The sequence below is a fragment of the Schistocerca cancellata genome, unplaced genomic scaffold, assembly GCF_023864275.1.
Source record: "Schistocerca cancellata isolate TAMUIC-IGC-003103 unplaced genomic scaffold, iqSchCanc2.1 HiC_scaffold_424, whole genome shotgun sequence".
Lineage (NCBI taxonomy): Eukaryota > Metazoa > Arthropoda > Insecta > Orthoptera > Acrididae > Schistocerca > Schistocerca cancellata.
Window position 1 is genome coordinate 1 of NW_026046441.1, and position 25217 is coordinate 25217.

Consider the following 25217-nt stretch of genomic DNA (forward strand, 5'->3'; position numbering starts at 1 on the left):
CGCAGGCCGCAGTTTGTACTACCACTTCATCACAAGTGTAACCTCCCTTGAGCCTCACATATGTTTGTTACATGGAGCATTCTAGCTCCGCCCCTGACAGGTACAGCTATGATACTTTAGTGGTTACGGAAAGCCCAGGTTCGAAACCTGGTCACGGCACGAAAACGTCTCTTGATGCTGTCTCCTTAACTACGACAGCTACAGACAAGTGGCGTCGCTACCATATGGGCGGGCACGGCATTTTCTTGTTGTGGGTGGCCTAAAGAGACGCTTCCAGTGGGAGAGCAGTGAAAATACATGGCCACGGCGATTGCCAAGATACTTCCTTTTCGAAGTGATCTTTGTAGTAGAAAGGGAACGTTTTGCCGCCGCTGTTCCAAGGGTAACGTGGCCGAGCGGTCTAAGGCGCTGGTTTTAGGCACCAAGTCTCTTCGGAGGCGTGGGTTCGAATCCCACAGTTGCCAATTTTGGCGTCTCATTTTTGTGCCGTTGCTGTGTGTTCTCGTGGAGTAGGACGCAGCTCATGTGACGCGCGTGTTGCGTAGTAGCGTGGCCGACGGTCTGAGGCGCTGGTTTCAGGCACCAGTCCTCTTCGGAGGCGTGGGTTCCAATCCCACTGCTGCCAAACGTGTAATGTTTCCTGCATCGAAGTCACATGCACTCATTGCCCGCAAAGGAAACAGCACAACAAGGCGTGAGCGTCTGCTTCGTGAATTGTCGTAGAACAGTACGTGGTGCAACGGCAGGATTTGTAGGCGCCTTTTGCTCTCATCACCTGCTGGCGTTCGTCTCCACGATATGCGTCAGAGCATGCCGTTCTATAGCGTGCGAGAGTGGATTTTTTACAGTTGTCGTCAGTTAATCGTGGGTGGTTGCTGCGTTCGCTGGAGGAGCACTGGCGCCGTCATCCGTGTAGTCTAGTGGCTAGGATACCTGGCTCTCACCCAGGAGGCCCGGGTTCGATTCCCGGTACCGGAAATGCGCGTTTTTGTTGCTCCTCTTATGCGACTTGTCCTCGACTGACGCTACGCTGACGCGTGCAGAAAGCCACGTTAAGTACGATTCGTGGCAACACACCCGACGGCGAGAGAGATGCTGCGTCTGTCCACTTGTTATCGAGTCACATGTCCTGTAGTCAAGAGGCTTGGGAGACTGCAAGACATTGCCACGGAGGTGAATGCAGCTAACCACTGTAGTTAGTGTCCCGACAGCGCAGGCACGTTCATTTGTTTGTATACATGTGATGGAGAACGTGTCTGACACTGCTGTGGCGTGACACTGTGGGCTGGGCTTTGCTGTGTACCGCCACTTGCATTCCCGCCAGCTGCTCTGGCGGGCGCCTCCGTGGCCGTGATCGTCTAGTGGTTAGGACATTGCGTTGTGGCCGCAATAACCCAGGTTCGAATCCTGGTCACGGCAATTTTGAAAGTTTTTCCTTGCTGCCGTTGCATTGACGATAGTGCACGAGTACACGAAATCACAGTGCTTTCTTGGTTTTTCACTCGTGTTCCGCAGGCCGCAGTTTTGTACTACCACTTCATCACAAGTGTAACCTCCTTGAGCTCACATATGTTTTGTTACATGGAGCATTCTAGCTCCGCCCCTGACAGGTACAGCTATGATACTTTAGTGGTTACGGAAAGCCCAGGTTCGAAACCTGGTCACGGCACGAAAACGTCTCTTGATGCTGTCTCCTTAACTACGACAGCTACAGACAAGTGGCGTCCGCTACCATATGGCGGGCACGGCATTTTCTTGTTGTGGGTGGCCTAAAGAGACGCTTCCAGTGGGAGAGCAGTGAAAAATACATGGCACGGCGATTGCCAAGATACTTCCTTTTCGAAGTGATCTTTGTAGTACAAAGGGAACGTTTTGCGCCGCTGTTCAAGGGTAACGTGGCCGAGCGGTCTAAGGGCGCTGGTTTTAGGCACCAGTCTCTTCGGAGGCGTGGGTTCGAATCCCACAGTTGCCAATTTGGCGTCTCATTTTTGTGCCGTTGCTGTGTGTTCTCGTGGAGTAGGACGCAGCTCATGTGACGCGCGTGTTGCGTAGGTAGCGTGGCCGAGCGGTCTGAGGCGCTGGTTTCAGGCACCAGTCTCTTCGGAGGCGTGGGTTCCAATCCCACTGCTGCCATACGTGTAATGTTTCCTGCATCGAAGTCTCATGCACTCATGCCCGCAAAGGAAACAGCACAACAAGGCGTGAGCGTCTGCTTCGTGAATTGTCGTAGAACAGTACGTGGTGCAACGGCAGGATTTGTAGGCGCCTTTTGCTCTCATCACTGCTGGCGTTCGTCTCCACGATATGCGTCCAGATCATGCCGTTCTATAGCGTGCGAGAGTGGATTTTTTACAGTTGTCGTCAGTTAAACGTGGGTGGTTGCTGCGTTCGCTGGAGGAGCACTGGCGCCGTCATCCGGTGTAGTCTAGTGGCTAGGATACCTGGCTCTCACCCAGGAGGCCCGGGTTCGATTCCCGGTACCGGAAATGCGCGTTTTTGTTCCTCCTCTTATGCGACTTGTCTCGACTCGTGCAGAAAGCCACGTTAAGTACGATTCGTGGCAACACCCGACGGCGAGAGAGATGCTGCGTCTGTCCACTTGGTTATCGAGTCACATGTCTGTAGTCAAGAGGCTTGGAGGACTGCAAGACATTGCCACGGAGGTGAATGCAGCTAACCACTGTAGTTAGTGTCCCGACAGCGCAGGCACGTTCATTTGTTTGTATACATGTGATGGAGAACGTGTCTGACACTGCTGTGGCGTGACACTGTGGGCTGGGCTTTGCTGTGTACCGCCACTTGCATTCCCGCCAGCTGCTCTCTGGCGGGCGCCTCCGTGGCCGTGGTCGTCTAGTGGTTAGGACATTGCGTTGTGGCCGCAATAACCCAGGTTGGAATCCTGGTCACGGCAATTTTGAAAGTTTTTCCTTGCTGCCGTTGCATTGACGATAGTGCACGAGTACACGAAATCACAGTGCTTTCTTGGTTTTTCACTCGTGTTCCGCAGGCCGCAGTTTGTACTACCACTTCATCCACAAGTGTAACCTCCTTGAGCTCACATATGTTTGTTACATGGAGCATTCTAGCTCCGCCCCTGACAGGTACAGCTATGATACTTTAGTGGTTACGGAAAGCCCAGGTTCGAACCTGGTCACGGCACGAAAACGTCTCTTGATGCTGTATCCTTACCTACGACAGCTACAGACAAGTGGCGTCGCTACCATATGGCGGGCACGGCATTTTCTTGTTGTGGGTGGCCTAAGAGACGCTTCCAGTGGGAGAGCAGTGAAAATACATGGCACGGCGATTGCCAAGATACTTCCTTTCGAAGTGATCTTTGTAGTAGAAAGGGAACGTTTTGCCGCCGCTGTTCCAAGGGTAACGTGGCCGAGCGGTCTAAGGCGCTGGTTTTAGGCACCAGTCTCTTCGGAGGCGTGGGTTCGAATCCCACAGTTGCCAATTTTGGCGTCTCATTTTTGTGCCGTTGCTGTGTGTTCTCGTGGAGTAGGACGCAGCTCATGTGACGCGCGTGTTGCGTAGGTAGCGTGGCCGAGCGGTCTGAGGCGCTGGTTGCAGGCACCAGTCTCTTCGGAGGCGTGGGTTTCCAATCCCACTGCTGCCAAACGTGTAATGTTTCCTGCATCGAAGTCACATGCACTCATTGCCCGCAAAGGAAACAGCACAACAAGGCGTGAGCGTCTGCTTCGTGAATTGTCGTAGAACAGTACGTGGTGCAACGGCAGGATTTGTAGGCGCCTTTTGCTCTCATCACTGCTGGCGTTCGTCTCCACGATATGCGTCCAGAGCATGCCGTTCTATAGCGTGCGAGAGTGGATTTTTTACAGTTGTCGTCAGTTAATCGTGGGTGTTGCTGCGTTCGCTGGAGGAGCACTGGCGCCGTCATCCGGTGTAGGTCTAGTGGCTAGGATACCTGGCTCTCACCCAGGAGGCCCGGGTTCGATTCCCGGTACCGAAATGCGCTGTTTTGTTGCTCCTCTTATGCGACTTGTCTCGACTTTGCTCGACTGACGCTACGCTGACGCGTGCAGAAAGCCACGTTAAGTACGATTCGTGGCAACACCCGACGGCGAGAGAGATGCTGCGTCTGTCCACTTGTTATCGAGGTACATGTCTGTAGTCAAGAGGCTTGGGAATACTGCAAGACATTGCCACGGAGGTGAATGCAGCTAACCACTGTAGTAGTGTCCCGACAGCGCAGGCACGTTCATTTGTTTGTATACATGTGATGGAGAACGTGTCTGACACTGCTGTGGCGTGACACTGTGGGCTGGGCTTTGCTGTGTACCGCCACTAGCATTCCCGCCAGCTGCTCTGGCGGGCGCCTCCGTGGCCGTGATCGTCTAGTGGTTAGGACATTGCGTTGTGGGCCGCAATAACCCAGGTTCGAATCCTGGTCACGGCAATTTTGAAAGTTTTTCCTTGCTGCCGTTGCATTGACGATAGTGCACGAGTACACGAAATCACAGTGCTTTCTTGGTTTTTCACTCGTGTTCCGCAGGCCGCAGTTTGTACTACCACTTCATCACAAGTGTAACCTCCTTGAGCTCACATATGTTTGTTACATGGAGCATTCTAGCTCCGCCCCTGACAGGTACAGCTATGATACTTTAGTGGTTACGGAAAGCCCAGGTTCGAAACCTGGTCACGGCACGAAACGTCTCTTGATGCTGTCTCCTTAACTACGACAGCTACAGACAAGTGGCGTCGCTACCATATGGCGGGCACGGCATTTTCTTGTTGTGGGTGGCCTAAAGAGACGCTTCCAGTGGGAGAGCAGTGAAAATACATGGCACGGCGATTGCCAAGATACTTCCTTTTCGAAGTGATCTTTGTAGTAGAAAGGAACGTTTTGCCCGCCCGCTGTTCCAAGGGTAACGTGGCCGAGCGGTCTAAGGCGCTGGTTTTAGGCACCAGTCTCTTCGGAGGCGTGGGTTCGAATCCCACAGTTGCCAATTTTGGCGTCTCATTTTTGTGCCGTTGCTGTGTGTTCTCGTGGAGTAGGACGCAGCTCATGTGACGCGCGTGTTGCGTAGGTAGCGTGGCCGAGCGGTCTGAGGCGCTGGTTTCAGGCACCAGGTCTCTTCGGAGGCGTGGGTTCCAATCCCACTGCTGCCAAACGTGTAATGTTTTCCTTGCATCGAAGTCACATGCACTCATTGCCCGCAAAGGAAACAGCACAACAAGGCGTGAGCGTCTGCTTCGTGAATTGTCGTAGAACAGTACGTGGTGCAACGGCAGGATTTGTAGGCGCCTTTTGCTCTCATCACTGCTGGCGTTCGTCTCCACGATATGCGTCCCAGAGCATGCCGTCTATAGCGTGCGAGAGTGGATTTTTTACAGTTGTCGTCAGTTAATCGTGGGTGGTTGCTGCGTTCGCTGGAGGAGCACTGGCGCCGTCATCCGGTGTAGTCTAGTGGCTAGGATACCTGGCTCTCACCCAGGAGGCCCGGGTTCGATTCCCGGTACCGGAAATGCGCGTTTTTGTTGCTCCTCTTATGCGACTTGTCTCGACTGACGCTACGCTGACGCGTGCAGAAAGCCACGTTAAGTACGATTCGTGGCAACACCCGACGGCGAGAAGATGCTGCGTCTGTCCACTTGTTATCGAGTCACATGTCTGTAGTCAAGAGGCTTGGAGGACTGCAAGACATTGCCACGGAGGTGAATGCAGCTAACCACTGTAGTTAGTGTCCCGACAGCGCAGGCACGTTCATTTGTTTGTATACATGTGATGGAGAACGTGTCTGACACTGCTGTGGCGTGACACTGTGGGCTGGGCTTTGCTGTGTACCGCCACTTGCATTCCCGCCAGCTGCTCTGGCGGGCGCCTCCGTGGCCGTGATCGTCTAGTGGTTAGGACATTGCGTTGTGGCCGCAATAACCCAGGTTCGAATCCTGGTCACGGCAATTTTGAAAGTTTTTCCTTGCTGCCGTTGCATTGACGATAGTGCACGAGTACACGAAATCACAGTGCTTTCTTGGTTTTTCACTCGTGTTCCGCAGGCCGCAGTTTGTACTACCACTTCATCACAAGTGTAACCTCCTTGAGCTCACATATGTTTGTTACATGGAGCATTCTAGCTCCGCCCCTGACAGGTACAGCTATGATACTTTAGTGGTTACGGAAAGCCCAGGTTCGAAACCTGGTCACGGCACGAAAACGTCTCTTGATGCTGTCTCCTTAACTACGACAGCTACAGACAAGTGGCGTCGCTACCATATGGCGGGCACGGCATTTTCTTGTTGTGGGTGGCCTAAAGAGACGCTTCCAGTGGGAGAGCAGTGAAAATACATGGCACGGCGATTGCCAAGATACTTCCTTTTCGAAGTGATCTTTGTAGTACAAAGGGAACGTTTTGCCGCCGCTGTTCCAAGGGTAACGTGGCCGAGCGGTCTAAGGCGCTGGTTTTAGGCACCAGTCTCTTCGGAGGCGTGGGTTCGAATCCCACAGTTGCCAATTTTGGCGTCTCATTTTTGTGCCGTTGCTGTGTGTTCTCGTGGAGTAGGACGCAGCTCATGTGACGCGCGTGTTGCGTAGGTAGCGTGGCCGAGCGGTCTGAGGCGCTGGTTTCAGGCACCAGTCTCTTCGGAGGCGTGGGTTCCAATCCCACTGCTGCCATACGTGTAATGTTTCCTGCATCGAAGTCTCATGCACTCATTGCCCGCAAAGGAAACAGCACAACAAGGCGTGAGCGTCTGCTTCGTGAATTGTCGTAGAACAGTACGTGGTGGCAACGGCAAGGATTTGTAGGCGCCCTTTTGCTCTCATCACTGCTGGCGTTCGTCTCCACGATATGCGTCCAGATCATGCCGTTCTATAGCGTGCGAGAGTGGATTTTTTACAGTTGTCGTCAGTTAAACGTGGGTGGTTGCTGCGTTCGCTGGAGGAGCACTGGCGCCGTCATCCGGTGTAGTCTAGTGGCTAGGATACCTGGCTCTCACCCAGGAGGCCCGGGTTCGATTCCCGGTACCGGAAATGCGCGTTTTTGTTCCTCCTCTTATGCGACTTGTCTCGACTCGTGCAGAAAGCCACGTTAAGTACGATTCGTGGCAACACCCGACGGCGAGAGAGATGCTGCGTCTGTCCACTTGTTATCGAGTCACATGTCTGTAGTCAAGAGGCTTGGAGGACTGCAAGACATTGCCACGGAGGTGAATGCAGCTAACCACTGTAGTTAGTGTCCCGACAGCGCAGGCACGTTCATTTGTTTGTATACATGTGATGGAGAACGTGTCTGACACTGCTGTGGCGTGACACTGTGGGCTGGGCTTTGCTGTGTACCGCCACTTGCATTCCCGCCAGCTGCTCTGGCGGGCGCCTCCGTGGCCGTGGTCGTCTAGTGGTTAGGACATTGCGTTGTGGCCGCAATAACCCAGGTTGGAATCCTGGTCACGGCAATTTTGAAAGTTTTTCCTTGCTGCCGTTGCATTGACGATAGTGCACGAGTACACGAAATCACAGTGCTTTCTTGGTTTTTCACTCGTGTTCCGCAGGCCGCAGTTTGTACTACCACTTCATCACAAGTGTAACCTCCTTGAGCTCACATATGTTTGTTACATGGAGCATTCTAGCTCCGCCCCTGACAGGTACAGCTATGATACTTTAGTGGTTACGGAAAGCCCAGGTTCGAAACCTGGTCACGGCACGAAAACGTCTCTTGATGCTGTATCCTTACCTACGACAGCTACAGACAAGTGGCGTCGCTACCATATGGCGGGCACGGCATTTTCTTGTTGTGGGTGGCCTAAAGAGACGCTTCCAGTGGGAGAGCAGTGAAAATACATGGCACGGCGATTGCCAAGATACTTCCTTTTCGAAGTGATCTTTGTAGTAGAAAGGGAACGTTTTGCCGCCGCTGTTCCAAGGGTAACGTGGCCGAGCGGTCTAAGGCGCTGGTTTTAGGCACCAGTCTCTTCGGAGGCGTGGGTTCGAATCCCACAGTTGCCAATTTTGGCGTCTCATTTTTGTGCCGTTGCTGTGTGTTCTCGTGGAGTAGGACGCAGCTCATGTGACGCGCGTGTTGCGTAGGTAGCGTGGCCGAGCGGTCTGAGGCGCTGGTTGCAGGCACCAGTCTCTTCGGAGGCGTGGGTTCCAATCCCACTGCTGCCAAACGTGTAATGTTTCCTGCATCGAAGTCACATGCACTCATTGCCCGCAAAGGAAACAGCACAACAAGGCGTGAGCGTCTGCTTCGTGAATTGTCGTAGAACAGTACGTGGTGCAACGGCAGGATTTGTAGGCGCCTTTTGCTCTCATCACTGCTGGCGTTCGTCTCCACGATATGCGTCCAGAGCATGCCGTTCTATAGCGTGCGAGAGTGGATTTTTTACAGTTGTCGTCAGTTAATCGTGGGTGGTTGCTGCGTTCGCTGGAGGAGCACTGGCGCCGTCATCCGGTGTAGTCTAGTGGCTAGGATACCTGGCTCTCACCCAGGAGGCCCGGGTTCGATTCCCGGTACCGGAAATGCGCTGTTTTGTTGCTCCTCTTATGCGACTTGTCTCGACTTTGCTCGACTGACGCTACGCTGACGCGTGCAGAAAGCCACGTTAAGTACGATTCGTGGCAACACCCGACGGCGAGAGAGATGCTGCGTCTGTCCACTTGTTATCGAGTCACATGTCTGTAGTCAAGAGGCTTGGAGGACTGCAAGACATTGCCACGGAGGTGAATGCAGCTAACCACTGTAGTTAGTGTCCCGACAGCGCAGGCACGTTCATTTGTTTGTATACATGTGATGGAGAACGTGTCTGACACTGCTGTGGCGTGACACTGTGGGCTGGGCTTTGCTGTGTACCGCCACTTGCATTCCCGCCAGCTGCTCTGGCGGGCGCCTCCGTGGCCGTGATCGTCTAGTGGTTAGGACATTGCGTTGTGGCCGCAATAACCCAGGTTCGAATCCTGGTCACGGCAATTTTGAAAGTTTTTCCTTGCTGCCGTTGCATTGACGATAGTGCACGAGTACACGAAATCACAGTGCTTTCTTGGTTTTTCACTCGTGTTCCGCAGGCCGCAGTTTGTACTACCACTTCATCACAAGTGTAACCTCCTTGAGCTCACATATGTTTGTTACATGGAGCATTCTAGCTCCGCCCCTGACAGGTACAGCTATGATACTTTAGTGGTTACGGAAAGCCCAGGTTCGAAACCTGGTCACGGCACGAAAACGTCTCTTGATGCTGTCTCCTTAACTACGACAGCTACAGACAAGTGGCGTCGCTACCATATGGCGGGCACGGCATTTTCTTGTTGTGGGTGGCCTAAAGAGACGCTTCCAGTGGGAGAGCAGTGAAAATACATGGCACGGCGATTGCCAAGATACTTCCTTTTCGAAGTGATCTTTGTAGTACAAAGGGAACGTTTTGCCGCCGCTGTTCCAAGGGTAACGTGGCCGAGCGGTCTAAGGCGCTGGTTTTAGGCACCAGTCTCTTCGGAGGCGTGGGTTCGAATCCCACAGTTGCCAATTTTGGCGTCTCATTTTTGTGCCGTTGCTGTGTGTTCTCGTGGAGTAGGACGCAGCTCATGTGACGCGCGTGTTGCGTAGGTAGCGTGGCCGAGCGGTCTGAGGCGCTGGTTTCAGGCACCAGTCTCTTCGGAGGCGTGGGTTCCAATCCCACTGCTGCCATACGTGTAATGTTTCCTGCATCGAAGTCTCATGCACTCATTGCCCGCAAAGGAAACAGCACAACAAGGCGTGAGCGTCTGCTTCGTGAATTGTCGTAGAACAGTACGTGGTGCAACGGCAGGATTTGTAGGCGCCTTTTGCTCTCATCACTGCTGGCGTTCGTCTCCACGATATGCGTCCAGATCATGCCGTTCTATAGCGTGCGAGAGTGGATTTTTTACAGTTGTCGTCAGTTAAACGTGGGTGGTTGCTGCGTTCGCTGGAGGAGCACTGGCGCCGTCATCCGGTGTAGTCTAGTGGCTAGGATACCTGGCTCTCACCCAGGAGGCCCGGGTTCGATTCCCGGTACCGGAAATGCGCGTTTTTGTTCCTCCTCTTATGCGACTTGTCTCGACTCGTGCAGAAAGCCACGTTAAGTACGATTCGTGGCAACACCCGACGGCGAGAGAGATGCTGCGTCTGTCCACTTGTTATCGAGTCACATGTCTGTAGTCAAGAGGCTTGGAGGACTGCAAGACATTGCCACGGAGGTGAATGCAGCTAACCACTGTAGTTAGTGTCCCGACAGCGCAGGCACGTTCATTTGTTTGTATACATGTGATGGAGAACGTGTCTGACACTGCTGTGGCGTGACACTGTGGGCTGGGCTTTGCTGTGTACCGCCACTTGCATTCCCGCCAGCTGCTCTGGCGGGCGCCTCCGTGGCCGTGGTCGTCTAGTGGTTAGGACATTGCGTTGTGGCCGCAATAACCCAGGTTGGAATCCTGGTCACGGCAATTTTGAAAGTTTTTCCTTGCTGCCGTTGCATTGACGATAGTGCACGAGTACACGAAATCACAGTGCTTTCTTGGTTTTTCACTCGTGTTCCGCAGGCCGCAGTTTGTACTACCACTTCATCACAAGTGTAACCTCCTTGAGCTCACATATGTTTGTTACATGGAGCATTCTAGCTCCGCCCCTGACAGGTACAGCTATGATACTTTAGTGGTTACGGAAAGCCCAGGTTCGAAACCTGGTCACGGCACGAAAACGTCTCTTGATGCTGTATCCTTACCTACGACAGCTACAGACAAGTGGCGTCGCTACCATATGGCGGGCACGGCATTTTCTTGTTGTGGGTGGCCTAAAGAGACGCTTCCAGTGGGAGAGCAGTGAAAATACATGGCACGGCGATTGCCAAGATACTTCCTTTTCGAAGTGATCTTTGTAGTAGAAAGGGAACGTTTTGCCGCCGCTGTTCCAAGGGTAACGTGGCCGAGCGGTCTAAGGCGCTGGTTTTAGGCACCAGTCTCTTCGGAGGCGTGGGTTCGAATCCCACAGTTGCCAATTTTGGCGTCTCATTTTTGTGCCGTTGCTGTGTGTTCTCGTGGAGTAGGACGCAGCTCATGTGACGCGCGTGTTGCGTAGGTAGCGTGGCCGAGCGGTCTGAGGCGCTGGTTGCAGGCACCAGTCTCTTCGGAGGCGTGGGTTCCAATCCCACTGCTGCCAAACGTGTAATGTTTCCTGCATCGAAGTCACATGCACTCATTGCCCGCAAAGGAAACAGCACAACAAGGCGTGAGCGTCTGCTTCGTGAATTGTCGTAGAACAGTACGTGGTGCAACGGCAGGATTTGTAGGCGCCTTTTGCTCTCATCACTGCTGGCGTTCGTCTCCACGATATGCGTCCAGAGCATGCCGTTCTATAGCGTGCGAGAGTGGATTTTTTACAGTTGTCGTCAGTTAATCGTGGGTGGTTGCTGCGTTCGCTGGAGGAGCACTGGCGCCGTCATCCGGTGTAGTCTAGTGGCTAGGATACCTGGCTCTCACCCAGGAGGCCCGGGTTCGATTCCCGGTACCGGAAATGCGCTGTTTTGTTGCTCCTCTTATGCGACTTGTCTCGACTTTGCTCGACTGACGCTACGCTGACGCGTGCAGAAAGCCACGTTAAGTACGATTCGTGGCAACACCCGACGGCGAGAGAGATGCTGCGTCTGTCCACTTGTTATCGAGTCACATGTCTGTAGTCAAGAGGCTTGGAGGACTGCAAGACATTGCCACGGAGGTGAATGCAGCTAACCACTGTAGTTAGTGTCCCGACAGCGCAGGCACGTTCATTTGTTTGTATACATGTGATGGAGAACGTGTCTGACACTGCTGTGGCGTGACACTGTGGGCTGGGCTTTGCTGTGTACCGCCACTTGCATTCCCGCCAGCTGCTCTGGCGGGCGCCTCCGTGGCCGTGATCGTCTAGTGGTTAGGACATTGCGTTGTGGCCGCAATAACCCAGGTTCGAATCCTGGTCACGGCAATTTTGAAAGTTTTTCCTTGCTGCCGTTGCATTGACGATAGTGCACGAGTACACGAAATCACAGTGCTTTCTTGGTTTTTCACTCGTGTTCCGCAGGCCGCAGTTTGTACTACCACTTCATCACAAGTGTAACCTCCTTGAGCTCACATATGTTTGTTACATGGAGCATTCTAGCTCCGCCCCTGACAGGTACAGCTATGATACTTTAGTGGTTACGGAAAGCCCAGGTTCGAAACCTGGTCACGGCACGAAAACGTCTCTTGATGCTGTCTCCTTAACTACGACAGCTACAGACAAGTGGCGTCGCTACCATATGGCGGGCACGGCATTTTCTTGTTGTGGGTGGCCTAAAGAGACGCTTCCAGTGGGAGAGCAGTGAAAATACATGGCACGGCGATTGCCAAGATACTTCCTTTTCGAAGTGATCTTTGTAGTACAAAGGGAACGTTTTGCCGCCGCTGTTCCAAGGGTAACGTGGCCGAGCGGTCTAAGGCGCTGGTTTTAGGCACCAGTCTCTTCGGAGGCGTGGGTTCGAATCCCACAGTTGCCAATTTTGGCGTCTCATTTTTGTGCCGTTGCTGTGTGTTCTCGTGGAGTAGGACGCAGCTCATGTGACGCGCGTGTTGCGTAGGTAGCGTGGCCGAGCGGTCTGAGGCGCTGGTTTCAGGCACCAGTCTCTTCGGAGGCGTGGGTTCCAATCCCACTGCTGCCATACGTGTAATGTTTCCTGCATCGAAGTCTCATGCACTCATTGCCCGCAAAGGAAACAGCACAACAAGGCGTGAGCGTCTGCTTCGTGAATTGTCGTAGAACAGTACGTGGTGCAACGGCAGGATTTGTAGGCGCCTTTTGCTCTCATCACTGCTGGCGTTCGTCTCCACGATATGCGTCCAGATCATGCCGTTCTATAGCGTGCGAGAGTGGATTTTTTACAGTTGTCGTCAGTTAAACGTGGGTGGTTGCTGCGTTCGCTGGAGGAGCACTGGCGCCGTCATCCGGTGTAGTCTAGTGGCTAGGATACCTGGCTCTCACCCAGGAGGCCCGGGTTCGATTCCCGGTACCGGAAATGCGCGTTTTTGTTCCTCCTCTTATGCGACTTGTCTCGACTCGTGCAGAAAGCCACGTTAAGTACGATTCGTGGCAACACCCGACGGCGAGAGAGATGCTGCGTCTGTCCACTTGTTATCGAGTCACATGTCTGTAGTCAAGAGGCTTGGAGGACTGCAAGACATTGCCACGGAGGTGAATGCAGCTAACCACTGTAGTTAGTGTCCCGACAGCGCAGGCACGTTCATTTGTTTGTATACATGTGATGGAGAACGTGTCTGACACTGCTGTGGCGTGACACTGTGGGCTGGGCTTTGCTGTGTACCGCCACTTGCATTCCCGCCAGCTGCTCTGGCGGGCGCCTCCGTGGCCGTGGTCGTCTAGTGGTTAGGACATTGCGTTGTGGCCGCAATAACCCAGGTTGGAATCCTGGTCACGGCAATTTTGAAAGTTTTTCCTTGCTGCCGTTGCATTGACGATAGTGCACGAGTACACGAAATCACAGTGCTTTCTTGGTTTTTCACTCGTGTTCCGCAGGCCGCAGTTTGTACTACCACTTCATCACAAGTGTAACCTCCTTGAGCTCACATATGTTTGTTACATGGAGCATTCTAGCTCCGCCCCTGACAGGTACAGCTATGATACTTTAGTGGTTACGGAAAGCCCAGGTTCGAAACCTGGTCACGGCACGAAAACGTCTCTTGATGCTGTATCCTTACCTACGACAGCTACAGACAAGTGGCGTCGCTACCATATGGCGGGCACGGCATTTTCTTGTTGTGGGTGGCCTAAAGAGACGCTTCCAGTGGGAGAGCAGTGAAAATACATGGCACGGCGATTGCCAAGATACTTCCTTTTCGAAGTGATCTTTGTAGTAGAAAGGGAACGTTTTGCCGCCGCTGTTCCAAGGGTAACGTGGCCGAGCGGTCTAAGGCGCTGGTTTTAGGCACCAGTCTCTTCGGAGGCGTGGGTTCGAATCCCACAGTTGCCAATTTTGGCGTCTCATTTTTGTGCCGTTGCTGTGTGTTCTCGTGGAGTAGGACGCAGCTCATGTGACGCGCGTGTTGCGTAGGTAGCGTGGCCGAGCGGTCTGAGGCGCTGGTTGCAGGCACCAGTCTCTTCGGAGGCGTGGGTTCCAATCCCACTGCTGCCAAACGTGTAATGTTTCCTGCATCGAAGTCACATGCACTCATTGCCCGCAAAGGAAACAGCACAACAAGGCGTGAGCGTCTGCTTCGTGAATTGTCGTAGAACAGTACGTGGTGCAACGGCAGGATTTGTAGGCGCCTTTTGCTCTCATCACTGCTGGCGTTCGTCTCCACGATATGCGTCCAGAGCATGCCGTTCTATAGCGTGCGAGAGTGGATTTTTTACAGTTGTCGTCAGTTAATCGTGGGTGGTTGCTGCGTTCGCTGGAGGAGCACTGGCGCCGTCATCCGGTGTAGTCTAGTGGCTAGGATACCTGGCTCTCACCCAGGAGGCCCGGGTTCGATTCCCGGTACCGGAAATGCGCTGTTTTGTTGCTCCTCTTATGCGACTTGTCTCGACTTTGCTCGACTGACGCTACGCTGACGCGTGCAGAAAGCCACGTTAAGTACGATTCGTGGCAACACCCGACGGCGAGAGAGATGCTGCGTCTGTCCACTTGTTATCGAGTCACATGTCTGTAGTCAAGAGGCTTGGAGGACTGCAAGACATTGCCACGGAGGTGAATGCAGCTAACCACTGTAGTTAGTGTCCCGACAGCGCAGGCACGTTCATTTGTTTGTATACATGTGATGGAGAACGTGTCTGACACTGCTGTGGCGTGACACTGTGGGCTGGGCTTTGCTGTGTACCGCCACTTGCATTCCCGCCAGCTGCTCTGGCGGGCGCCTCCGTGGCCGTGATCGTCTAGTGGTTAGGACATTGCGTTGTGGCCGCAATAACCCAGGTTCGAATCCTGGTCACGGCAATTTTGAAAGTTTTTCCTTGCTGCCGTTGCATTGACGATAGTGCACGAGTACACGAAATCACAGTGCTTTCTTGGTTTTTCACTCGTGTTCCGCAGGCCGCAGTTTGTACTACCACTTCATCACAAGTGTAACCTCCTTGAGCTCACATATGTTTGTTACATGGAGCATTCTAGCTCCGCCCCTGACAGGTACAGCTATGATACTTTAGTGGTTACGGAAAGCCCAGGTTCGAAACCTGGTCACGGCACGAAAACGTCTCTTGATGCTGTCTCCTTAACTACGACAGCTACAGACAAGTGGCGTCGCTACCATATGGCGGGCACGGCATTTTCTTGTTGTGGGTGGCCTAAAGAGACGCTTCCAGTGGGAGAGCAGTGAAAATACATGGCACGGCGATTGCCAAGATACTTCCTTTTCGAAGTGATCTTTGTAGTACAAAGGGAACGTTTTGCCGCCGCTGTTCCAAGGGTAACGTGGCCGAGCGGTCTAAGGCGCTGGTTTTAGGCACCAGTCTCTTCGGAGGCGTGGGTTCGAATCCCACAGTTGCCAATTTTGGCGTCTCATTTTTGTGCCGTTGCTGTGTGTTCTCGTGGAGTAGGACGCAGCTCATGTGACGCGCGTGTTGCGTAGGTAGCGTGGCCGAGCGGTCTGAGGCGCTGGTTTCAGGCACCAGTCTCTTCGGAGGCGTGGGTTCCAATCCCACTGCTGCCATACGTGTAATGTTTCCTGCATCGAAGTCTCATGCACTCATTGCCCGCAAAGGAAACAGCACAACAAGGCGTGAGCGTCTGCTTCGTGAATTGTCGTAGAACAGTACGTGGTGCAACGGCAGGATTTGTAGGCGCCTTTTGCTCTCATCACTGCTGGCGTTCGTCTCCACGATATGCGTCCAGATCATGCCGTTCTATAGCGTGCGAGAGTGGATTTTTTACAGTTGTCGTCAGTTAAACGTGGGTGGTTGCTGCGTTCGCTGGAGGAGCACTGGCGCCGTCATCCGGTGTAGTCTAGTGGCTAGGATACCTGGCTCTCACCCAGGAGGCCCGGGTTCGATTCCCGGTACCGGAAATGCGCGTTTTTGTTCCTCCTCTTATGCGACTTGTCTCGACTCGTGCAGAAAGCCACGTTAAGTACGATTCGTGGCAACACCCGACGGCGAGAGAGATGCTGCGTCTGTCCACTTGTTATCGAGTCACATGTCTGTAGTCAAGAGGCTTGGAGGACTGCAAGACATTGCCACGGAGGTGAATGCAGCTAACCACTGTAGTTAGTGTCCCGACAGCGCAGGCACGTTCATTTGTTTGTATACATGTGATGGAGAACGTGTCTGACACTGCTGTGGCGTGACACTGTGGGCTGGGCTTTGCTGTGTACCGCCACTTGCATTCCCGCCAGCTGCTCTGGCGGGCGCCTCCGTGGCCGTGGTCGTCTAGTGGTTAGGACATTGCGTTGTGGCCGCAATAACCCAGGTTGGAATCCTGGTCACGGCAATTTTGAAAGTTTTTCCTTGCTGCCGTTGCATTGACGATAGTGCACGAGTACACGAAATCACAGTGCTTTCTTGGTTTTTCACTCGTGTTCCGCAGGCCGCAGTTTGTACTACCACTTCATCACAAGTGTAACCTCCTTGAGCTCACATATGTTTGTTACATGGAGCATTCTAGCTCCGCCCCTGACAGGTACAGCTATGATACTTTAGTGGTTACGGAAAGCCCAGGTTCGAAACCTGGTCACGGCACGAAAACGTCTCTTGATGCTGTATCCTTACCTACGACAGCTACAGACAAGTGGCGTCGCTACCATATGGCGGGCACGGCATTTTCTTGTTGTGGGTGGCCTAAAGAGACGCTTCCAGTGGGAGAGCAGTGAAAATACATGGCACGGCGATTGCCAAGATACTTCCTTTTCGAAGTGATCTTTGTAGTAGAAAGGGAACGTTTTGCCGCCGCTGTTCCAAGGGTAACGTGGCCGAGCGGTCTAAGGCGCTGGTTTTAGGCACCAGTCTCTTCGGAGGCGTGGGTTCGAATCCCACAGTTGCCAATTTTGGCGTCTCATTTTTGTGCCGTTGCTGTGTGTTCTCGTGGAGTAGGACGCAGCTCATGTGACGCGCGTGTTGCGTAGGTAGCGTGGCCGAGCGGTCTGAGGCGCTGGTTGCAGGCACCAGTCTCTTCGGAGGCGTGGGTTCCAATCCCACTGCTGCCAAACGTGTAATGTTTCCTGCATCGAAGTCACATGCACTCATTGCCCGCAAAGGAAACAGCACAACAAGGCGTGAGCGTCTGCTTCGTGAATTGTCGTAGAACAGTACGTGGTGCAACGGCAGGATTTGTAGGCGCCTTTTGCTCTCATCACTGCTGGCGTTCGTCTCCACGATATGCGTCCAGAGCATGCCGTTCTATAGCGTGCGAGAGTGGATTTTTTACAGTTGTCGTCAGTTAATCGTGGGTGGTTGCTGCGTTCGCTGGAGGAGCACTGGCGCCGTCATCCGGTGTAGTCTAGTGGCTAGGATACCTGGCTCTCACCCAGGAGGCCCGGGTTCGATTCCCGGTACCGGAAATGCGCTGTTTTGTTGCTCCTCTTATGCGACTTGTCTCGACTTTGCTCGACTGACGCTACGCTGACGCGTGCAGAAAGCCACGTTAAGTACGATTCGTGGCAACACCCGACGGCGAGAGAGATGCTGCGTCTGTCCACTTGTTATCGAGTCACATGTCTGTAGTCAAGAGGCTTGGAATACTGCAAGACATTGCCACGGAGGTGAATGCAGCTAACCACTGTAGTTAGTGTCCCGACAGCGCAGGCACGTTCATTTGTTTGTATACATGTGATGGAGAACGTGTCTGACACTGCTGTGGCGTGACACTGTGGGCTGGGCTTTGCTGTGTACCGCCACTAGCATTCCCGCCAGCTGCTCTGGCGGGCGCCTCCGTGGCCGTGATCGTCTAGTGGTTAGGACATTGCGTTGTGGCCGCAATAACCCAGGTTCGAGTCCTGGTCACGGCAATTTTGAAAGTTTTTCCTTGCTGCCGTTGCATTGACGATAGTGCACGAGTACACGAAATCACAGTGCTTTCTTGGTTTTTCACTCGTGTTCCGCAGGCCGCAGTTTGTACTACCACTTCATCACAAGTGTAACCTCCTTGAGCTCACATATGTTTGTTACATGGAGCATTCTAGCTCCGCCCCTGACAGGTACAGCTATGATACTTTAGTGGTTGCGGAAAGCCCAGGTTCGAAACCTGGTCACGGCACGAAAACGTCTCTTGATGCTGTCTCCTTAACTACGACAGCTACAGACAAGTGGCGTCGCTACCATATGGCGGGCACGGCATTTTCTTGTTGTGGGTGGCCTAAAGAGACGCTTCCAGTGGGAGAGCAGTGAAAATACATGGCACGGCGATTGCCAAGATACTTCCTTTTCGAAGTGATCTTTGTAGTACAAAGGGAACGTTTTGCCGCCGCTGTTCCAAGGGTAACGTGGCCGAGCGGTCTAAGGCGCTGGTTTTAGGCACCAGTCTCTTCGGAGGCGTGGGTTCGAATCCCACCGTTGCCAATTTTGGCGTCTCATTTTTGTGCCGTTGCTGTGTGTTCTCGTGGAGTAGGACGCAGCTCATGTGACGCGCGTGTTGCGTAGGTAGCGTGGCCGAGCGGTCTGAGGCGCTGGTTTCAGGCACCAGTCTCTTCGGAGGCGTGGGTTCCAATCCCACTGCTGCCAAACGTGTAATGTTTCCTGCATCGAATTCACATGCACTCATTGCCCGCAAAGGAAACAGCACAACAAGGCGTGAGCGTCTGCTTCGTGAATTGTCGTAGAACAGTACGTGGTGCAACGGCAGGATTTGTAGGCGCCTTTTGCTCTCATCACTGGTGGCGTTCGTCTCCACGATATGCGTCCAGAGCATGCCGTTCTATAGCGTGCGAGAGTGGATTTTTTACAGTTGTCGTCAGTTAATCGTGGGTGGTTGCTGCGTTCGCTGGAGGAGCACTGGCGCCGTCATCCGGTGTAGTCTAGTGGCTAGGATACCTGGCTCTCACCCAGGAGGCCCGGGTTCGATTCCCGGTACCGGAAATGCGCTGTTTTGTTGCTCCTCTTATGCGACTTGTCTCGACTTTGCTCGACTGACGCTACGCTGACGCGTGCAGAAAGCCACGTTAAGTACGATTCGTGGCAACACCCGACGGCGAGAGAGATGCTGCGTCTGTCCACTTGTTATCGAGTCACATGTCTGTAGTCAAGAGGCTTGGAATACTGCAAGACATTGCCACGGAGGTGAATGCAGCTAACCACTGTAGTTAGTGTCCCGACAGCGCAGGCACGTTCATTTGTTTGTATACATGTGATGGAGAACGTGTCTGACACTGCTGTGGCGTGACACTGTGGGCTGGGCTTTGCTGTGTACCGCCACTAGCATTCCCGCCAGCTGCTCTGGCGGGCGCCTCCGTGGCCGTGATCGTCTAGTGGTTAGGACATTGCGTTGTGGCCGCAATAACCCAGGTTCGAGTCCTGGTCACGGCAATTTTGAAAGTTTTTCCTTGCTGCCGTTGCATTGACGATAGTGCACGAGTACACGAAATCACAGTGCTTTCTTGGTTTTTCACTCGTGTTCCGCAGGCCGCAGTTTGTACTACCACTTCATCACAAGTGTAACCTCCTTGAGCTCACATATGTTTGTTACATGGAGCATTCTAGCTCCGCCCCTGACAGGTACAGCTATGATACTTTAGTGGTTGCGGAAAGCCCAGGTTCGAAACCTGGTCACGGCACGAAAACGTCTCTTGATGCTGTCTCCTTAACTACGACAGCTACAGACAAGTGGCGTCGCTACCATATGGCGGGCACGGCATTTTCTTGTTGTGGGTGGCCTAAAGAGACGCTTCCAGTGGGAGAGCAGTGAAAATACATGGCACGGCGATTGCCAAGATACTTCCTTTTCGAAGTGATCTTTGTAGTACAAAGGGAACGTTTTGCCGCCGCTGTTCCAAGGGTAACGTGGCCGAGCGGTCTAAGGCGCTGGTTTTAGGCACCAGTCTCTTCGGAGGCGTGGGTTCGAATCCCACCGTTGCCAATTTTGGCGTCTCATTTTTGTGCCGTTGCTGTGTGTTCTCGTGGAGTAGGACGCAGCTCATGTGACGCGCGTGTTGCGTAGGTAGCGTGGCCGAGCGGTCTGAGGCGCTGGTTTCAGGCACCAGTCTCTTCGGAGGCGTGGGTTCCAATCCCACTGCTGCCAAACGTGTAATGTTTCCTGCATCGAATTCACATGCACTCATTGCCCGCAAAGGAAACAGCACAACAAGGCGTGAGCGTCTGCTTCGTGAATTGTCGTAGAACAGTACGTGGTGCAACGGCAGGATTTGTAGGCGCCTTTTGCTCTCATCACTGGTGGCGTTCGTCTCCACGATATGCGTCCAGAGCATGCCGTTCTATAGCGTGCGAGAGTGGATTTTTTACAGTTGTCGTCAGTTAATCGTGGGTGGTTGCTGCGTTCGCTGGAGGAGCACTGGCGCCGTCATCCGGTGTAGTCTAGTGGCTAGGATACCTGGCTCTCACCCAGGAGGCCCGGGTTCGATTCCCGGTACCGGAAATGCGCGTTTTTGTTGCTCCTCTTATGCGACTTGTCTCGACTTTGCTCGACTGACGCTACGCTGACGCGTGCAGAAAGCCACGTTAAGTACGATTCGTGGCAACACACGACGGCGAGAGAGATGCTGCGTCTGTCCACTTGTTATCGAGTCACATGTCTGTAGTCAAGAGGCTTGGAGGACTGCAAGACATTGCCACGGAGGTGAATGCAGATAACCACTGTAGTTAGTGTCCCGACAGCGCAGGCACGTTCATTTGTTTGTATACATGTGATGGAGAACGTGTCTGACACTGCTGTGGCGTGACACTGTGGGCTGGGCTTTGCTGTGTACCGCCACTTGCATTCCCGCCAGCTGCTCTGGCGGGCGCCTCCGTGGCCGTGATCGTCTAGTGGTTAGGACATTGCGTTGTGGCCGCAATAACCCAGGTTCGAATCCTGGTCACGGCAATTTTGAAAGTTTTTCCTTGCTGCCGTTGCATTGACGATAGTGCACGAGTACACGAAATCACAGTGCTTTCTTGGTTTTTCACTCGTGTTCCGCAGGCCGCAGTTTGTACTACCACTTCATCACAAGTGTAACCTCCTTGAGCTCACATATGTTTGTTACATGGAGCATTCTAGCTCCGCCCCTGACAGGTACAGCTATGATACTTTAGTGGTTGCGGAAAGCCCAGGTTCGAAACCTGGTCACGGCACGAAAACGTCTCTTGATGCTGTCTCCTTAACTACGACAGCTACAGACAAGTGGCGTCGCTACCATATGGCGGGCACGGCATTTTCTTGTTGTGGGTGGCCTAAAGAGACGCTTCCAGTGGGAGAGCAGTGAAAATACATGGCACGGCGATTGCCAAGATACTTCCTTTTCGAAGTGATCTTTGTAGTACAAAGGGAACGTTTTGCCGCCGCTGTTCCAAGGGTAACGTGGCCGAGCGGTCTAAGGCGCTGGTTTTAGGCACCAGTCTCTTCGGAGCCGTGGGCCCGAACACATCGCGCGCTCGCTGCGGCGTGTCGGGCGTTGTTTACGTGCGGATCGCGGTCGGCGGCGTGTGCTTCGCGGCGCTGTTTCTTCTTTGATTTGTTCTTTCTGTGAGTAGCATGGATCTCGATAATTCAGAGAACCGTCAGAATAATATTCAGTGCGCGTTTGATAGATCTGTGCGTAGGCCTACTGCTTTCGAAATTCACCAATGGGTTAAAAACGACCTTCAATTGCCGAAAAGTGTAGTCCTCGGCGTTCAACTTGACGCGTTCCTCAATTCGTTATTTTTGAAACTGTCTTCTTCCGACATGTGTGACACATTAGTGAACGTAAATGGTGGTGTACGTAAAATTAAGCACCTTGACGGTACTATCAGTGATGTTGTGATGTCGAATGCGGGTTATGGTATACGCACTGTTCGCGTATTTAACCTGCCCTTTGAAGTGCGAAATGAAACTATTTCTCGTAGTTTACTTCCGTACGGTACAGTGCTTTCGGTCGTAAAGGAGAAATGGTCGTCAGCTTATTACTATGATGTTGAAAATGGTGTTCGCAGTGTCCGCATGATTGTTCGACAGCATATACCGTCCTTTGTTTTTGTTGCTGGCCATCGGGCCTTTATCACTTATAGCGGCCAACCGGCGACCTGTTCATTTTGTAACGGTACCGGACATTTTCGACAGGACTGTCCGAAACGTAGTCGCCCTGTGCAATTACCACGGACGGACGGTCAGGACGAGGTGACGTGGGCGGCGGTCGCGCTTGGCGCCTCCCCCGCACGTGCGCATCGTGTGTCTGACCCTGAGGTTGCGGCTGACGCTGTTGCTATGGACGTTACACCTTCCGTTCCTGTTGCTGATAGCTCCCCGGCGTTGCCTGTGATTTCTGTGCCCGCACCTGTGGAGGCCCCGTTGCCTGCTCCCACAGCTGTCGATAGAATTGAACCACCGATAGTGTCTGAACCCGCACCGGCAGCTGTAACGCTGTCCGTGTCGGAACCCGTTCCGGAGGCTGCTCCCTCTGTTGTGACTGAGAATGTGTCTGCTGTAGCCACCGTTGTTGTCGAAAGTGAGGAGCGTCTTGCCGCCCCCGCGGAACCTCAACCGCGTCGGGAAAGGCCGATTGAGAGAGCTGACAACGTCCCCCGCTTTCGAAGCGCTAGTATTTCGGGTGTTTCTTCTCGTAAGGGGCGAACGCCGTCCCCGGTGGTGACTTGCGTCCCACCCTACAAGTCCACCTCAAAACAGAAGAAATTGCAACGGGCCTCGCAGAGCGCGGCTGTTGACTCGCGGCAGGTGTCGGCTGCCGATCGCCGTCGGCAGCGGCCTGCCGCTCACAGTCAGCCTGAGGCGTCCGTGAGTTCCGCAGATTTTAAGAGGGACGAGACAGTTCGTCAGCTCAAAGTTTTCCTCACTCAAACGGACCCTGTCGTGACAACCGATACGGCGATGAACGTTCCTCCGAGCGTGTCGCCTGCACAAGTGGCAGGCAAACGCAAATCGGACGACTCACATTGCCGTCGCATCCGGCCGCACTCGCAGGATTCTGGATCTGATCCTCCCGCCGGCGCTGGACCTGCCACGGCGGCTCCGTCGGGTGCCGCTCTTGCTATGGACACGGAGGTGGTTCAGCCCCCCGTGTTTTCTAGTGCAAAGTGTGACTGGGCGGCGGACGTGGAGGTGGATGAAAGGACTGGCAGCGGTACGTAAAGTGCCTTTGCTCCTCGCTTGGCAGCGTGAATGCATCCCTCGTTGTGTAGGTCTAAAATTGTTTTTTGTGATGTTTCCTCGTCTGTGATGTGTGAAACCGGTCTGTTGCACGTTTTAATCGGTACTGTCACACGCACGTGTAGTTCAGGCAGCGCCACTGCACCCATCGTTGTGTCTTTTTATTTGTTGTGTATTTTAACTGTGTCTGGTACTTTTACATGTGTCTGCTGTCCGCCGCTCGTCGGAGGCACATTTTAGTCGTTCTTGCCGCTAACTTGGATCTTTACGGCAGCACGAGTGCTTTCCCAGCTGTGCACATTTCTTTAGTCTTGTTGTCTAATTTCACTGTGTATGGGGTCTGACACGCGTTGCTTGTGTGTTTTCCCATTGCTCTCAATACCGTACGCTGTCTTAAAGGCGCACGTGTCGCTGTTGTAGTGCACAATTTTAAATTTTCTACGTCTTCTGTGTGCCTCCGTTGCGGACACATTCTCATTGTGAATGCCGACGATCTGCATAGTCTTAGCTGCGCGTGTGCATGCATTCTTGTGCGAAATTATTTATTGGTCTATGAATGTGTGTGGTGTATGTTGTACATCGGCGGCACATTTAGCCGTTGGTGCCAACACCTTGGCTGCTGTTTGTGGCCTTGATGCGTCCACCGATGTGCACGCTTCTTTAGTTCTTATTTCTTATTTCTTATTTTTATTATTTATTGTTTTAGATTGTGTATGGTACGTGCCCCACGTCGGAGGCACAGTCTCCCCGTCCATGCCGACGAACTGAGTGTAATACTATTGGCGGCGCACATGCAATTTTATTCTGTCAGTTTTTTTTTTTTTTTTTTTTTACTTTTTTTTTTTTTTTTTTTTTTTTTTTTTTTTTTTTTTTTTTTTTTTTTTTTTTACCTACGTCTCCTGTCTACACCTGTTGGGGGATGGCTTTTACCGTTGTTGTCGACTGCATGCGTCGTTTGACGGCGCCTATGCCCTTTCGTTGTGCCACATTGCGACATGTAACTTTTATTTGTGTACAGCCTCGGCGGTTTGTTTTCACCGCTCCTGTCGATTGCCTGCGTCGACCTAGCTGTGCCGGGGCACCTCTATTTGTCTGTGTTTACATGTCGGTGTTTTCCCTGTGGCTGGTGTCTGCTAGCCTGCGGTGGATCATTTTCGCCGTTCATGTTCACATGTTGCTTTGCATTGGCGGCGTCGTTGTGACCTTTATTGTGGACCCTTATTTCGTGTGTATTCCGTGTATACTATCTGCCACCTGTCGGTATGCCATGTTCGCCGATCTTGTCCACGACACGCGTTCTCTTTGCAGCGCTACTGTTTCGCTTCTTGTGAACACTGCATTTGTTGTTCCTTGCGTTGTGTATGGTTCCTGACACGCGTCGGTGGCATATTCTTACCGTCAATGTTAACAAGCTGCGTAGTCCGCATAAGGTCTTTGCCTTAAAAACTCTTTTATGTGAAACCCGTTGCCATGTCGCCTTTTTGCAAGAAGTGACACGTGAGGCTCTGATGCTTCTAACCGATCTGAGTGACTACGTTATTGTGGATAATGTGGTGTCCGACGATGTCACCGGCACTGCTATTGTAGTCTGCCCCGGCCTCACTGTCACGAATATTGAGTGTCTCCCTACTGGCCGCGCTATTGCGTGCACTATTGAAGGCGTCGTGTTTGTTAATGTTTACGCTCCTTCCGGCAGCGACTACGCGGCGCGGCGACTCTTTTATAGTCAGGAGCTGTGCGAGGTTTTGCACCGGAACTCCGCTCATATCATTTTCGGCGGTGATTTTAATGCGGTCACCGATGATCGCGACCAGGAGCCGCGCCCCAACAAGTGTCAGGAACTCCACACGCTCCTCACAAGTTTTAATCTCAAGGACACGTGGCGAATGCTCCACCCGGTTGAAACCCAATATACTTATTTTTATCCGACGGGACACAGCCGACTCGATCGGATTTATGTGTCATCGTCACTAGCAGCCTCGGTGGCTCGATCTGAG

The 25217-nt window shown here is 53.0% G+C and overlaps 1 protein-coding gene and 42 non-coding genes across 43 annotated transcripts; all 43 read left to right on the forward strand.

Moving 5' to 3' along the window:
* Positions 1-381: 381 nt before the first annotated feature.
* Positions 382-464, forward strand: Trnal-uag (transfer RNA leucine (anticodon UAG)). The gene has a single exon. It is a non-coding gene; the product is annotated as a tRNA-Leu (tRNA).
* A 442-nt stretch (positions 465-906) lies between these two features.
* Trnae-cuc (transfer RNA glutamic acid (anticodon CUC)) lies at positions 907-979 on the forward strand. Its single transcript has one exon. It is a non-coding gene; the product is annotated as a tRNA-Glu (tRNA).
* Positions 980-1347: 368 nt separating this feature from the next.
* Positions 1348-1419, forward strand: Trnah-gug (transfer RNA histidin (anticodon GUG)). Its single transcript has one exon. It is a non-coding gene; the product is annotated as a tRNA-His (tRNA).
* Positions 1420-1889: 470 nt separating this feature from the next.
* On the forward strand, positions 1890-1972 carry Trnal-uag (transfer RNA leucine (anticodon UAG)). Its single transcript has one exon. It is a non-coding gene; the product is annotated as a tRNA-Leu (tRNA).
* Positions 1973-2414: 442 nt separating this feature from the next.
* Positions 2415-2486, forward strand: Trnae-cuc (transfer RNA glutamic acid (anticodon CUC)). The gene has a single exon. It is a non-coding gene; the product is annotated as a tRNA-Glu (tRNA).
* A 353-nt stretch (positions 2487-2839) lies between these two features.
* On the forward strand, positions 2840-2911 carry Trnah-gug (transfer RNA histidin (anticodon GUG)). The gene has a single exon. It is a non-coding gene; the product is annotated as a tRNA-His (tRNA).
* A 466-nt stretch (positions 2912-3377) lies between these two features.
* Positions 3378-3459, forward strand: Trnal-uag (transfer RNA leucine (anticodon UAG)). Its single transcript has one exon. It is a non-coding gene; the product is annotated as a tRNA-Leu (tRNA).
* Positions 3460-3903: 444 nt separating this feature from the next.
* On the forward strand, positions 3904-3976 carry Trnae-cuc (transfer RNA glutamic acid (anticodon CUC)). Its single transcript has one exon. It is a non-coding gene; the product is annotated as a tRNA-Glu (tRNA).
* A 374-nt stretch (positions 3977-4350) lies between these two features.
* Positions 4351-4423, forward strand: Trnah-gug (transfer RNA histidin (anticodon GUG)). Its single transcript has one exon. It is a non-coding gene; the product is annotated as a tRNA-His (tRNA).
* Positions 4424-4891: 468 nt separating this feature from the next.
* Positions 4892-4973, forward strand: Trnal-uag (transfer RNA leucine (anticodon UAG)). Its single transcript has one exon. It is a non-coding gene; the product is annotated as a tRNA-Leu (tRNA).
* Positions 4974-5420: 447 nt separating this feature from the next.
* Positions 5421-5492, forward strand: Trnae-cuc (transfer RNA glutamic acid (anticodon CUC)). Its single transcript has one exon. It is a non-coding gene; the product is annotated as a tRNA-Glu (tRNA).
* A 364-nt stretch (positions 5493-5856) lies between these two features.
* Positions 5857-5928, forward strand: Trnah-gug (transfer RNA histidin (anticodon GUG)). Its single transcript has one exon. It is a non-coding gene; the product is annotated as a tRNA-His (tRNA).
* Positions 5929-6396: 468 nt separating this feature from the next.
* Positions 6397-6478, forward strand: Trnal-uag (transfer RNA leucine (anticodon UAG)). The gene has a single exon. It is a non-coding gene; the product is annotated as a tRNA-Leu (tRNA).
* A 447-nt stretch (positions 6479-6925) lies between these two features.
* Trnae-cuc (transfer RNA glutamic acid (anticodon CUC)) lies at positions 6926-6997 on the forward strand. Its single transcript has one exon. It is a non-coding gene; the product is annotated as a tRNA-Glu (tRNA).
* A 350-nt stretch (positions 6998-7347) lies between these two features.
* On the forward strand, positions 7348-7419 carry Trnah-gug (transfer RNA histidin (anticodon GUG)). Its single transcript has one exon. It is a non-coding gene; the product is annotated as a tRNA-His (tRNA).
* A 468-nt stretch (positions 7420-7887) lies between these two features.
* Positions 7888-7969, forward strand: Trnal-uag (transfer RNA leucine (anticodon UAG)). Its single transcript has one exon. It is a non-coding gene; the product is annotated as a tRNA-Leu (tRNA).
* Positions 7970-8413: 444 nt separating this feature from the next.
* Positions 8414-8485, forward strand: Trnae-cuc (transfer RNA glutamic acid (anticodon CUC)). Its single transcript has one exon. It is a non-coding gene; the product is annotated as a tRNA-Glu (tRNA).
* A 375-nt stretch (positions 8486-8860) lies between these two features.
* Positions 8861-8932, forward strand: Trnah-gug (transfer RNA histidin (anticodon GUG)). The gene has a single exon. It is a non-coding gene; the product is annotated as a tRNA-His (tRNA).
* A 468-nt stretch (positions 8933-9400) lies between these two features.
* Positions 9401-9482, forward strand: Trnal-uag (transfer RNA leucine (anticodon UAG)). Its single transcript has one exon. It is a non-coding gene; the product is annotated as a tRNA-Leu (tRNA).
* Positions 9483-9926: 444 nt separating this feature from the next.
* Trnae-cuc (transfer RNA glutamic acid (anticodon CUC)) lies at positions 9927-9998 on the forward strand. The gene has a single exon. It is a non-coding gene; the product is annotated as a tRNA-Glu (tRNA).
* A 350-nt stretch (positions 9999-10348) lies between these two features.
* Positions 10349-10420, forward strand: Trnah-gug (transfer RNA histidin (anticodon GUG)). The gene has a single exon. It is a non-coding gene; the product is annotated as a tRNA-His (tRNA).
* Positions 10421-10888: 468 nt separating this feature from the next.
* Trnal-uag (transfer RNA leucine (anticodon UAG)) lies at positions 10889-10970 on the forward strand. Its single transcript has one exon. It is a non-coding gene; the product is annotated as a tRNA-Leu (tRNA).
* Positions 10971-11414: 444 nt separating this feature from the next.
* On the forward strand, positions 11415-11486 carry Trnae-cuc (transfer RNA glutamic acid (anticodon CUC)). The gene has a single exon. It is a non-coding gene; the product is annotated as a tRNA-Glu (tRNA).
* A 375-nt stretch (positions 11487-11861) lies between these two features.
* On the forward strand, positions 11862-11933 carry Trnah-gug (transfer RNA histidin (anticodon GUG)). Its single transcript has one exon. It is a non-coding gene; the product is annotated as a tRNA-His (tRNA).
* Positions 11934-12401: 468 nt separating this feature from the next.
* Trnal-uag (transfer RNA leucine (anticodon UAG)) lies at positions 12402-12483 on the forward strand. The gene has a single exon. It is a non-coding gene; the product is annotated as a tRNA-Leu (tRNA).
* Positions 12484-12927: 444 nt separating this feature from the next.
* On the forward strand, positions 12928-12999 carry Trnae-cuc (transfer RNA glutamic acid (anticodon CUC)). Its single transcript has one exon. It is a non-coding gene; the product is annotated as a tRNA-Glu (tRNA).
* A 350-nt stretch (positions 13000-13349) lies between these two features.
* Positions 13350-13421, forward strand: Trnah-gug (transfer RNA histidin (anticodon GUG)). The gene has a single exon. It is a non-coding gene; the product is annotated as a tRNA-His (tRNA).
* Positions 13422-13889: 468 nt separating this feature from the next.
* On the forward strand, positions 13890-13971 carry Trnal-uag (transfer RNA leucine (anticodon UAG)). The gene has a single exon. It is a non-coding gene; the product is annotated as a tRNA-Leu (tRNA).
* Positions 13972-14415: 444 nt separating this feature from the next.
* Trnae-cuc (transfer RNA glutamic acid (anticodon CUC)) lies at positions 14416-14487 on the forward strand. The gene has a single exon. It is a non-coding gene; the product is annotated as a tRNA-Glu (tRNA).
* Positions 14488-14862: 375 nt separating this feature from the next.
* Trnah-gug (transfer RNA histidin (anticodon GUG)) lies at positions 14863-14934 on the forward strand. The gene has a single exon. It is a non-coding gene; the product is annotated as a tRNA-His (tRNA).
* A 468-nt stretch (positions 14935-15402) lies between these two features.
* Positions 15403-15484, forward strand: Trnal-uag (transfer RNA leucine (anticodon UAG)). The gene has a single exon. It is a non-coding gene; the product is annotated as a tRNA-Leu (tRNA).
* A 444-nt stretch (positions 15485-15928) lies between these two features.
* Trnae-cuc (transfer RNA glutamic acid (anticodon CUC)) lies at positions 15929-16000 on the forward strand. The gene has a single exon. It is a non-coding gene; the product is annotated as a tRNA-Glu (tRNA).
* Positions 16001-16350: 350 nt separating this feature from the next.
* Positions 16351-16422, forward strand: Trnah-gug (transfer RNA histidin (anticodon GUG)). The gene has a single exon. It is a non-coding gene; the product is annotated as a tRNA-His (tRNA).
* A 468-nt stretch (positions 16423-16890) lies between these two features.
* On the forward strand, positions 16891-16972 carry Trnal-uag (transfer RNA leucine (anticodon UAG)). The gene has a single exon. It is a non-coding gene; the product is annotated as a tRNA-Leu (tRNA).
* A 444-nt stretch (positions 16973-17416) lies between these two features.
* On the forward strand, positions 17417-17488 carry Trnae-cuc (transfer RNA glutamic acid (anticodon CUC)). The gene has a single exon. It is a non-coding gene; the product is annotated as a tRNA-Glu (tRNA).
* A 375-nt stretch (positions 17489-17863) lies between these two features.
* Positions 17864-17935, forward strand: Trnah-gug (transfer RNA histidin (anticodon GUG)). The gene has a single exon. It is a non-coding gene; the product is annotated as a tRNA-His (tRNA).
* Positions 17936-18403: 468 nt separating this feature from the next.
* Trnal-uag (transfer RNA leucine (anticodon UAG)) lies at positions 18404-18485 on the forward strand. Its single transcript has one exon. It is a non-coding gene; the product is annotated as a tRNA-Leu (tRNA).
* A 444-nt stretch (positions 18486-18929) lies between these two features.
* Positions 18930-19001, forward strand: Trnae-cuc (transfer RNA glutamic acid (anticodon CUC)). Its single transcript has one exon. It is a non-coding gene; the product is annotated as a tRNA-Glu (tRNA).
* Positions 19002-19376: 375 nt separating this feature from the next.
* On the forward strand, positions 19377-19448 carry Trnah-gug (transfer RNA histidin (anticodon GUG)). Its single transcript has one exon. It is a non-coding gene; the product is annotated as a tRNA-His (tRNA).
* Positions 19449-19916: 468 nt separating this feature from the next.
* Positions 19917-19998, forward strand: Trnal-uag (transfer RNA leucine (anticodon UAG)). Its single transcript has one exon. It is a non-coding gene; the product is annotated as a tRNA-Leu (tRNA).
* A 444-nt stretch (positions 19999-20442) lies between these two features.
* On the forward strand, positions 20443-20514 carry Trnae-cuc (transfer RNA glutamic acid (anticodon CUC)). The gene has a single exon. It is a non-coding gene; the product is annotated as a tRNA-Glu (tRNA).
* A 375-nt stretch (positions 20515-20889) lies between these two features.
* On the forward strand, positions 20890-20961 carry Trnah-gug (transfer RNA histidin (anticodon GUG)). Its single transcript has one exon. It is a non-coding gene; the product is annotated as a tRNA-His (tRNA).
* Positions 20962-22320: 1359 nt separating this feature from the next.
* LOC126124443 (calphotin-like) lies at positions 22321-23202 on the forward strand. The gene has a single exon (XM_049915107.1). It carries the CDS (start codon positions 22321-22323, stop codon positions 23200-23202), a length of 882 nt encoding a protein of 293 aa, XP_049771064.1.
* The last annotated feature ends 2015 nt before the right edge of the window (positions 23203-25217 follow it).

Excerpts from the sequence above, each read along its gene's own strand:
- LOC126124443 (XM_049915107.1), top strand. The coding sequence starts at position 22,321 with ATGGACGTTACACCTTCCGTTCCTGTTGCTGATAGCTCCCCGGCGTTG.